The sequence below is a fragment of the Montipora capricornis genome, chromosome 9 (genome assembly GCF_036669925.1).
Source record: "Montipora capricornis isolate CH-2021 chromosome 9, ASM3666992v2, whole genome shotgun sequence".
In the NCBI taxonomy this organism is placed as follows: domain Eukaryota; kingdom Metazoa; phylum Cnidaria; class Anthozoa; order Scleractinia; family Acroporidae; genus Montipora; species Montipora capricornis.
In genome coordinates this window covers 39,944,592-39,955,425 of record NC_090891.1, presented here as the reverse complement: position 1 = coordinate 39,955,425, position 10,834 = coordinate 39,944,592, and the positions used below count along the sequence as shown (strand labels likewise).

The window sequence follows — 10,834 nt, the reverse complement described above, 5'->3', positions numbered from 1 at the left end:
TTTTTTTGAAGGCGTGCCAAAGGCTAAAAGGGGAGAAATTTGGAAATTTTTGGTCAAACAGCACGAATTTCACTCGCCACCCCAAGAAGACGAGCTGTGGAGGCAAAAATCTTATGAAGAGCTCAAAGAAGTGTCTTCCAGCCACCAACACTCCATATTTATTGATCTGGGTGAGAATAATTATTTGATGATTGTGAAGTTGACATTTGCAAGACTGGCGCTAGCATAGTGTTAGGAGTCATCTTTAGCCACACAGGGATACCATCCTCTGACTTTGAAAAGTTCAACAGGAATACCACTCGAAAAGAAACGCTTTCCTAACTTGAATTGGAGTTACTTCTCTTGAAGAGCTCCAGTTAGTTTCAGGAAGGTTTTCAGGTCAAATATGGGGATTCGCTTTCTTGCCTCATATTCTCTTGACAATATACATAATTGCGTCAGGACACTAGGGCATCCACAACTCGTCACACGTATTCAAGTTGGCGGCTCCCAGCGAATTTAAAAATGAAAGAAGGTGACGATTGAAAGCCGGACTGCGGATGCGGACTGCAGTGAGAGTGACACATCTGATACCGAAAGAGAACTCTTTATTTAATCACGAAAGTCCTATCATACAAATGGTCTTCCTAAGAGTTGTGAGTCATAATTATTACCAGTGCAGTGCCCTACCAAAAAGAGCTTATCAAGCCAACCAGGACCTGTTAATTTTGTGGATTTGCCATAAATTCGAAGAGGATGTGTTTCATGTGTTATCTTCATACACTTTGTTTTTTCGTTGGATGTGACCCATATGAGGTTTTTACTGAATTTAATTTAGTCAAAAAGACACCACCCTTGTTGCTTCATCCCCACGTTTTCTTTTCATTTCAAGGTCGCACTTTTCCCAGTCATCCTTATTTTGCTGCACAGCTGGGCCGGGGCCAGCTGTGTTTGTTCAATGTCCTCAAAGCGTACTCCGTGTTGGACGAAGAAGTTGGATACTGTCAGGGCCTGAGCTTCGTCGCTGGGATCCTGTTGATGCATATGAAAGAAGCTGAAGCGTTTGACACGCTGAGGTTTATCTTGTACACTCTGCAGGTTCGGATGCAGTACAAACCTGATATGCAGAAATTACAGGTGAATAAACATCATCCCGGAAGTTATTTTGTGCAGTTTTACCATTTCTTCGCTCGTATACGCCATGCAATTGAACGTTCACCCAGAAACTATTTTTAAACAACACACTGACTAAAAGCTTCGTGACAAAAATTGTCGATGCTGGCGAGCATACACAATTGAAGTTACAGACAAAGAGACAAACTTTGAAGGACTGTTGGGCTGCGCAGTTTTCAAAAACCCCAATTGCATTCCATTTTAGTCTTGCTCAGTTTTGCCGATCACTGCCTCTTTGGGTGGTCCAAGATTGTTGCTACCTTACTTTCTTGTGTTCGTTCACTCACAAGTCTCATTCTTCCACCCTCCTTTCCCTTGCGCTTAAATTACGTAATCAAATGTAGTTCAAGCATTTGTGATTACAGTGTTCATGCAGACGCATCAGGTTTTGTTCCCATAAAATCTGAGCAGATTTGTTCATCCACATGAGCAAACTAAATTTGTCACCAAAAACTTGCCGCACAAAAATCGCTTGTGTAGACAGAGCCACCCTCAGATCGTTGTTGCGAAAATGAAATACAGGAGAGTGTAATAACGGCACTCATTTGTGTTTCAAGTTGTTTTCTGTATTGTCTTTCAGACGCAGTTTTACATGCTGTCACGGCTCTTACATGATTACTACAAACCCGTTTACGAGTTTCTTTTGGAGTATGAAATCACGCCAACACTTTATGCAGCGCCATGGTTCCTCACGCTCTTTGCGTCACACTTTCCAGTAGGCTTTGTTGCACGAGTCTTGGGTGAGTCTTAAAGAGCCTCGTAGCTGGGATACTCTTCGCTGAGAGGTAGAGATTTGACCTGAAAATTCAGTAGAGAAATCCCAATTTTAGTCACTTTCCGTACTGAGTTACCGTAGTCGCCGTCTTATACCGCGCACCGGTGGCTCAGTTGGTTGAGCACCGGGCTGCCATGCGGGAGGTCGTGAGTTCGACTAAAACTCAGCGTCTTAAAATAAGTCCGTGGGACGTTAAATATCCCACACACTAGTCGAAAAGAGGAGGTACGAAGTTCCCGGGGTTATGGTCTGGCTTTTCCTTCAGCAATATGGTCGGCTTGACGTAATCTTATGAATGGACTACTGATCGATGAGACCACGTAACAGCAAAACAGACAGTAGTCAAATTGAAGGAGTCCAAGTCCTGAAACTGGTAAACCCAGTGTAGTCGGAAATTATCATTGGCCGTGTTCATTCATTTTAGACGCGCAAGGTTTAAGGTCAATGTCAGTGATAATCCGTGGTTGTAATTGTTGGTCATCTAATCATTTTTGCTTGGATTCCGGACATTTTTTCGCGGACGCGTAATCCCAGGATTTAATGAAAGGAGAGAAACTGGCGGCTCAGTTTTTGCCATAAAGGCCGGGCCAAACGCCCGCAACATTTCAACGCAACATCTTGCAACATTGTTGGGCACAACATGTTGAGTACGTTTGGCCACCCTGTTGCGATATGTCGAGTGCATTTGGCCAGCCCATTCAACACATGTCTCAACATCATGCAACAATGTTGCAAGATTTTGCCTTGAAATGTTGAGAGCGTTTGGCCAGACCTCAAGAGTGATCAGTGACCGAGCGGTAATTCTTGAATAAATGTTATTACTCGTGTGATTTGTGGTAGACTCGATTCGAACGGAAGGCAAACATTTTCTACAATGTTGAGAGGGCCCCTCTTCCTTTAAGGCCGGGACACACCAGGCGACAAGTCGCAGCGACATGTCTCTGCGACAAGTTGCTCCATGTGTACTACTTGCAAAACAAGGCACTGCGACACGACACATGTTCGGAGCACTCGCAGTGATCTCGTATGAGGGGGAATGTGAAGTAGCTTTCTAATTCAATATGGCTGACCATATGACGCTCTCTCATTGGTTCAGTTATATTTTGTCGCAGCAACTTGTTGCCGGAAGTGTACAGACGATGCGACAACGCTGCTTTCGCTAATTTTGTCGCTGCGATAAGTCGCATGAATTCAAACTGGTTTGAATTCGTGCGACTGATCGCGGCGACAAAATTCTGCCGCAGCGACAATGATTTTCATGAAATTTTAACCGTGGCACACAAGGCGATTTGTTGCGGCAACTTGTCCCCGCAACGTGTCGCAGCGACTTATCTCCTAGTGTGTCTCGGCCTTTAATGTGGACCAGGATATCCATATGTGGGTTGATACGAGGGACCTTACGATAGGACGACGAGATGACGACGACGGCTACGAAAACGTCACAAAACAATGGGCTTAATTAATGAACAAAAACAAAGGCTCTGCACGCTCTGCACGTGCGTTTTGCATTTTGGTACATTTCTTCGCCGTCCTAGTCCTGACAACGAGGTGAATTGACTAAATTTGAGGTTGTGTACAGGACGTGAGAACACTTACCGCAAGAACGGTGTCTTGTAGTTGAAACTCGAACCGCAGACTGCAAACGTGACGGCAAGGAGAAGATCACGTGATTTCCCGAAGTTCGCGGGTCGCGGTATTACCCAAAAAATTCGTTGCTAAAGGTCTCTTTTGTTAGTGCTCTTCTGTAGTCTTAGAGGTACTCCGGTTTTACAAACTCAACCCGCATATCACGCCGAATCTGAGAATCGAACCCGCGGGACACATTGGTGGAAGGCGGGTTCTCTTTCCTCTGTCGTGTCATAAGCTAAGAAATTCGCTGTTGAACTTCCACTCATTCACAAGGGAACTACCGGTAAATCTTTGATTTGGGGCCGTTTTTTGTCTCCCTTGATGAGTGATTTCAACTAAGGCAAAAGCATTGATTTCGCTGAATGAAGCAAGTTTACACGTGTTCTTGCATGTGTTGCATTGTAAACTTATCTTGCGTGCCCAGTTACTTTTTGAGTGATTCTTATCCGGATCACATTGTACCCTTATCAAATAGAACGGGTGTTGTCCAAAGCAGCAGCGTACTATTGCCTATTTTGTTATTTCAGATATGATGTTCCTTCAAGGGGTGGAGGTGCTATTCAAGGTTAGTCTAGAAGAGATATGGCTTCTTTATGATTGATCACGATATTTGCAGGCAAACTGGACACTTGGGTCAGGGCACAGCTATTACACATGTCTCTCGTGATTGTTTTGAAAACAATACACTTTTATCACTCGGGGGCCATTTTGGAGTCCGCGGGGAATAAAGGCTTTGTCTTTGCATTGTGTTTGCACGTCTGCTAGTAGCCTCACACTGAATGAGATGTGAGATGAACAAAATCTTTTCTTTGGACATTGAGTGATACAGGTCTATTGGCATGAAAAGTATACAACGGAAAAAATGCATTCTCGTCTTTAAGTCTCGTCATTGCTTCGATAATATGAAATTTTTTAAAAATAGTATTTTTTTTGCAGAAATATAAACATTATGACTTAGGGTGCGATTCTAAGGAAGAATCCAAGATTGGATTTATGATCTCTGATCACCCGGATACTTCGTTCCCAAAGAAACGAAGGATCTGAAAACGGATTTCTCTGGCGTGACAGCCCACTTTCAGCCGGGCATGATTAATGTAATTTGTATCAAATTAAAGTTGTGGGCAAAAGTTACGACTTTCTCTAAATTTCGGGTACATTGAAGGAAAAAAATAGCAGGGGAAACTTACCTTGACTGCTCGCCATGATTCACGCGAATGGCGGGAATATGTATCTTCACAAGACTACCGCTGGCCAAGCTTGGTTTTTTTTTTTTTTTTTTTTTTTTTTTTAATACTATACCAACTTGCAATTACAATACATACACTGCTTACAATAATAAGCATACATGCTATACAGTCTCCACTTACAACATTACCTAACGATAAAACTAACAGTCTCCCCTTACAACATTACCTAACGATAAAACTAACAGTCATCCTTGTCTTCTTACATACAATACTAACAATACAAACAATACAACCCATAAAAGCTCTACATTACAATGCTAATTGACAGGAAGAAAGCGCTAAGAAAAGAAGAAGAAGAAAACGCTAAGGAAACTCAGCTCGCACGGTCTTAATAGTATCAATAGTTATAAAATACTTGGTATTAATTCACTAGGTGGGCCCAAGTAGATTGAAAGTTGTTGAATGTTTTGAGAGACTTGGGTTTTTTTTTTTGGATGCAAGAATCCGAATGTCAATTTTTCCAAAAAACGCACCCTTTAAGTATCGATTTGTAAAAGATTTAAGTTCGTCCAGCCCCGAAAAAGCACATTTACATTGTCGCCGCAAAGTCGTGAGTTGACCATGGAAACGTCTCGGCTTTAGAATGTTGTCTGAGAGTCACCCTTTTACAGAGCTACAAGTAAAAACGTTTTTGTCCGATTCAGCTCAAATTTTCAGGGCTATTTCATTACAGTTCGATGTACAAAACGGTGTCAGCGTTTTTCAATTTATTGACTTGAGTTGATTTTATACCATACTTTGTCTAGCTTCCCAGTCAAAAGCGCTATTTTCAATTTGATAGAAGGTTAACAATGCAAAACGCATTTGGGCTGCGACCTCGGGCGGAACCAGAGGTGAATAAATCTGATATCCCCGAGTGAAAGGCCGATAAAATGCTTATTTTACACATTGGTGAGGTTTTCTAGAGAATGCACTGTTGTTTGAGATGTGGGCAAAACAGCTTGATGAAGATTTGTAAAGAAACAAATATGTGTAGTCTCTAGGGACTTAAATTACATCCATGTGCGTGAAAATTGCGAAAACAAAATTGTCATGGTCTGAGTTGAATATTTAAGTGTAGTTTGGCTCGTGTTGTAATTTGCACTGTGGATTTCTTGAGGGGAATAACTCCCCTGTGAGAACAAAGGACACCGAGCCTTGTGGCAAATACTTTGAAATCTCTTGTGGCTTAAGCCTGTAGAATAGGACAACCTGTTTTTGTTTTGAGAGCCTTGCGTAGAAAAAAAGAACGTTCAAACGAAGGACTGTTTTTTTTTTCTGGACTCCGGCAAAACTACATTCAAGGAGCATTAAAATTAGTTATTTTATTCTCATAGCATAAATACTGGCGAAATAGGAACGTTTTTTAAAAAACTCACACCTCGAACCTGTGACGAGACCTCAAACACAATAAAACTGCATCCTATTCGCCCTTGTCACACAGCGGCCATATTGTCCCAGGAGACCAAAAAAGCTTTGATTACCACGCCAAGCCTCGCAGTGGAAACCATGGGGGTGAGGCTCGGAGTGGTAAAACAAAGCTTTTTTGGTCTCCCGGGAAAATATGACCGCCGTGTGACAAGGGCGAATACTGAGACCGGCTCGTTGAAATTAGGGGTTGTAAAGAGTCGCGTGGTACTGGGGACAATTTGTCCTTAGGGCCTCTGTGGAAAATAGCTTGGGTTTACTGTGATCACGGCTCCAAACCATGTCGTTGTGGATTAGTTGTGAACCCGGCACCATGGTGTCCCAGGCGTTATAGTGAAACTCAACAGCCGCGAGTATTCAAGCTTGACAGAACGGCAGCTATTTTACAGAACTAAATTCAGTCCTCCTTCATTTTGTTTTTGGAACGCTTTGATGGATGCTTGTCACTTGAAAGAAGAACACTTGGTGTGCCGTATCCCTTCCTGGTGTCACTCCCAACGCATGTCTGATGGCTTTTCTTGAATGTTTTGTTCTCATAGGTCATCCTGCTGTTGCTTGGTTCTTGCCAAGAAGAGCTGGTATCCAGTGATGGTCTGGAAGGTGCGGTGGAGGTTATAAAAATCTCCGTGCCTCCTTTTGCGGAACAAAATGTTGAGTGGCTGGTCAAAGAAGCGCTTTCTCTTGATGTTAGTAAAGATCTAGAGTCTTACGAAGTAAGTGACACATTTGTGCTAGCGATGTCGTTAGGTACTGTTTAATTAACTTTTGCGGTCCCCGCAGTTAGTAGACTCCCGTGATGTTTGTTTACTCAGTACGAAGTAATTAATTTCAGGTGGAATATTGCGTGTTAAAGGAGGAAGACCTTAGCATTACTTCCTTTGAAGAGATTGAAAGCGAGAGAGTGGAATCGCTCGAGGCTGAATTGGTCATCAAGACAAAGCAGATACAAGATTTGAATGAGCAGCTCTCTTGTGCAAGGAACACAATTCACGGGCTTGAGAGCACAATCAGCACAATGCAAATCAACCAGACGGAGCTTCTCAGTTACATAAGATCTCTGAAAGCCGAGAACGATTCCCTGAAGAGAAACTTTGAAAAACTCAAAGATAAGGTGCTCGCCAACGGTGACGTGGCGGAAGAGGTAGCCGAAGTGGACGAAGAAGAAACGATCACTAATTCACTCGCCGACTGCAAACCGACCTGTGCCGAAATGAACGCAAGTTTTACCGAAGAAAACACGGACAGTTTTGAGCATATCGGCAGTGGCGATGATCTTTCCGATGTAGAAGCCGATTCAGACGAATTTCGTAAAGGGAAGCCTGGGACAAATGGTGCCACTCCGCCTCTTAGTGACAAGTGCGAAGATCTGGTGGTTAGTAGATGAGCCCGGGTTGATTAAAGTAGTTGTCAGTGGCTCTGGGTAGTAAAAAATAGGGTGTTCTTGTATTTTGGGGAGCTTGATCACATTGTCGGTAGGGTTTACAATTAAATATTCGTTCATCCTACACAGAGGGATACTTGATTTAGCAAAAAGTGGTGTAAGTTTGCGCAGTCGGAAATGCATCGCGTGCCGCGATTCCTTTCATTCTTGCATATCACATGCCAATATTCCTTTTACACGAGCATGTCACATGCTTTGTGAGGTCTGAATATTCTGTACTCAGTCGTAACCCACATACTTGATTGAAAATGTTCTCCCTTTGTAAAAGAGCGTGTTGCCTCTTTCGAGATTATATTTAGGGTCGTATTTAATAGAGGTAAAAGGGCTTGGAAAAGTTTTTGTGCACATTTGAAAAGGTGATAATATGTGCGAACTTGATTTCTTGTTAATTTTTTCATAGTCGAAAGTATTTTGTATATTTCAGTTGTGATAGTTTTGCTCTCTTTGAAGAGCCAGTTTTGCATGAAGGTTTCAAAAATCTGGTGCTTAATTTAAAGTGTAAACACTTTGTAGATATTTGGTTGTTTCCTACATCTAGAATACAAGAATGAGCCATCAGTAATGTTAGAGGGTTTGCAACAGGAAAACCTGAGCTTGGAAATCGACCACGTGGTTTTTCAAGTGTGAACCATTTGGGTATCGTCATCTTTCACTTGAAATATTTGTGATTGACTTCTTTGCATCAGTGGTGTTTTGACGGAATGTCGATCTTCATTACACCATGCTTTTCAGCAATCAAGCGGAACACGCCTTTTGGGTTTTCAAGCTCTAACTAATAACAGCGATGTATTGCCCCTTTTTTAGAAAGTAGAAGGGAAAAATTTATGAAGCTCTCGGTTTTCGAGGAGCTAGGAGAAAAACATCGCACAAAATGTGCTGCTAAGTTCCATTCAGGGGAATGGCTGTATGTACGGTTTGCGTCGTTTGGCGGTAAGTCAGAGCCGGCTTGTGTATTTTCACAACTTCAAAATCAAGACTAATTCATCATGTCCCATTTGCAGCTTTGAAAATTGTACTTTCGAGTAGTCTCGATTAGTTAAATGATAGGGGCGGACCATTAATTTTGGGGGGAGGGTGGGAGGGGTTTCGCAAGTTTTTAAGAGTAAATTGTTTACAGCATTGCAACCTGTGCTCCTTTCTCTCGTCCGGTGCAAAATGTGTGTCATCTTTCTCCTTCAAAAATTAATTGATCCGTTTGTTACGATTTAGTCAGACCAAGGTTTTTCAGTTACAGCCAGAACTGCTTTTAGACCTTATAATAACCTTTTATCTGCCATTCATCAAACTTCATATTCACGGTTTTCGACGCCACCTCTTAATCAGACGTTTCATGCAAAGTTGCAATCAAAGGAAGCTGAGAAGCAGAGACGTGTGGAAGATAGTTTTCAAAATGGCGGAGCAGTTCATGTGGGTCCAAACCCGTATATTGTATTTTTCCTCTATTTTTACGTTGCCATGGTGACCCACGCTTAATCCCGCGTTGCTATTGGCTACGGAGAAAGAAGATACATATTTGCACAATGCATACCTCACACATTGATCACACTAAACTTCGCTTTGTGTACGGACGTTACATTCTTCTGGCTGGTCATTTTCTTTATTCACACCGGCGACCCGTTCGCTTGACTGTAAGGAGAATTAGAAGGTTGTGATTAATTGGTCATTCGTATGATGACGTTATTTTCAATCAAGATTAGAGTGCTTTGTAATTTAAAGCCATTTTGTCCGATCCAACGGGAATTTGGAATGCGTTTTAGGGTCGACCTTGAAACATTTCATTGTTTAGAGCCTCGTTTTAGTACGTTCTGTAACCCACCCCTCTCCTAAGAGATCTGTGTTCGGTCGCCTTCGAGAAACACTCCGTGTCGTTTGTCAGTGTCTCCTTCCATACCTCAGACTACAACAATTAAGACAGGAATAATTTATATAGTACTGTCATCTGTTCCTATTCATATTTTACGTATACCGAGGAGAGAACGAAAATCAGAATAACAGTGCACTTTGAAAAAGCAATCTCATCTTGGTAGTGAAATAATGTCATCACACGAAACAGCTGCCAATTGACCTTTTTACCGGTACGGCGGCCATTTTGATTTGTATTGTTTCGAATAGCTATTATGGGATGCCCAGGGGGCAAATACATATCAATTGGCCCCCTGAGCATCCCATAATGTCTTTCGAAACAATAGAAATCAAAATGGCCGCCGTATCTGCACAAAGGTCTATTTAATTTGCCAGTATCAAAAATACCATAATACTCTTTGTTTGTCCCTCCAAAATTTTGCATCTCTTAGGACCAGTGTAAGTCGAGAAAATTAAAACAACGCTTATGCAAAATTTTGGAGGGACAAACAGAGAGTATTATGGTATTTTTGATAATGGCGAATAGTCGTTGTGAGATTGTCACGTAACGTCTACAAAAGATATTGCGTGACTTTCCATTAAAAGCTTTGGGGGGAGGGGTGGGCAGGAACCGAATGCTCATTTTTTTGTGGTATTAAAGTAAATTGTTGTACAAGGGTGAAGCTCTGTGTACTTAATAGTTAGGAAGATTTTTTTTTGTGATCTTCATTTGAGGAAATAGTTCGCCTGTTACACAGGCGGTAATTTTGTTAATTAAACTAGGTCGATTAATGTTAAATAGCGAATTAAACTATAATTAATGTGAATTAAAGGAATTGTTTATTAATGCAACCTTTTGTAAAAAAAAAGAAGAAAGATATCGCACATATTCTTTTTGAAGATGGAATATATTTTTGATTTGCAGCTGGTCGAATAATTTAACCACTTTTCAAGTCGACGTTATGTCTGCAAATAGTTGATTTGATGAAGCTGCCAGTTTGTGCCTTATTTCTGTTACTTTAACTGTTGCAGTGTAAGTATTTCCACTAAAATTTTAATGCTATCAAGTCTGGATCGTATCATCATGCTGATTTAGAAAGGGATGTGCAAAATGATTGGAAATAAAGAATATTGATTTCAACGCCTGATTCTTCACTTTCTTTTTAACTATCCAGCTTTAGTTAGGTGAAAGAAAAGGATAGCACCTATCATTTTCCAAACAATTCAGCGGTCTTTGTCAGGGTGTTAGAACTGAGTCGCAGAAGTTTCATAGCGCGCAAATTTCTGTAGAGATTGTGCTCAGATGGAACCGGAAAACCGAACGTTATTCTCATATTCCGC

At 41.6% G+C, this 10,834-nt stretch overlaps 1 protein-coding gene across 1 annotated transcript in view; it reads left to right on the top strand.

Moving 5' to 3' along the window:
• LOC138015497 (TBC1 domain family member 1-like) overlaps positions 1 to 10,634 on the top strand; it is a 31,015-nt gene extending 20,381 nt beyond the window's left edge. Inside the window, exons 13-18 of the mRNA XM_068862562.1 lie at positions 12 to 170; positions 872 to 1,116; positions 1,733 to 1,892; positions 4,084 to 4,121; positions 6,750 to 6,923; positions 7,043 to 10,634. Of these exons, the coding sequence (XP_068718663.1) occupies positions 12 to 170; positions 872 to 1,116; positions 1,733 to 1,892; positions 4,084 to 4,121; positions 6,750 to 6,923; positions 7,043 to 7,594 (1,328 nt within the window). The 3' untranslated portion in view covers positions 7,595 to 10,634. The remainder of the gene's footprint in view (positions 1 to 11; positions 171 to 871; positions 1,117 to 1,732; positions 1,893 to 4,083; positions 4,122 to 6,749; positions 6,924 to 7,042) is intronic.
• Positions 10,635 to 10,834: the final 200 nt, after the last annotated feature.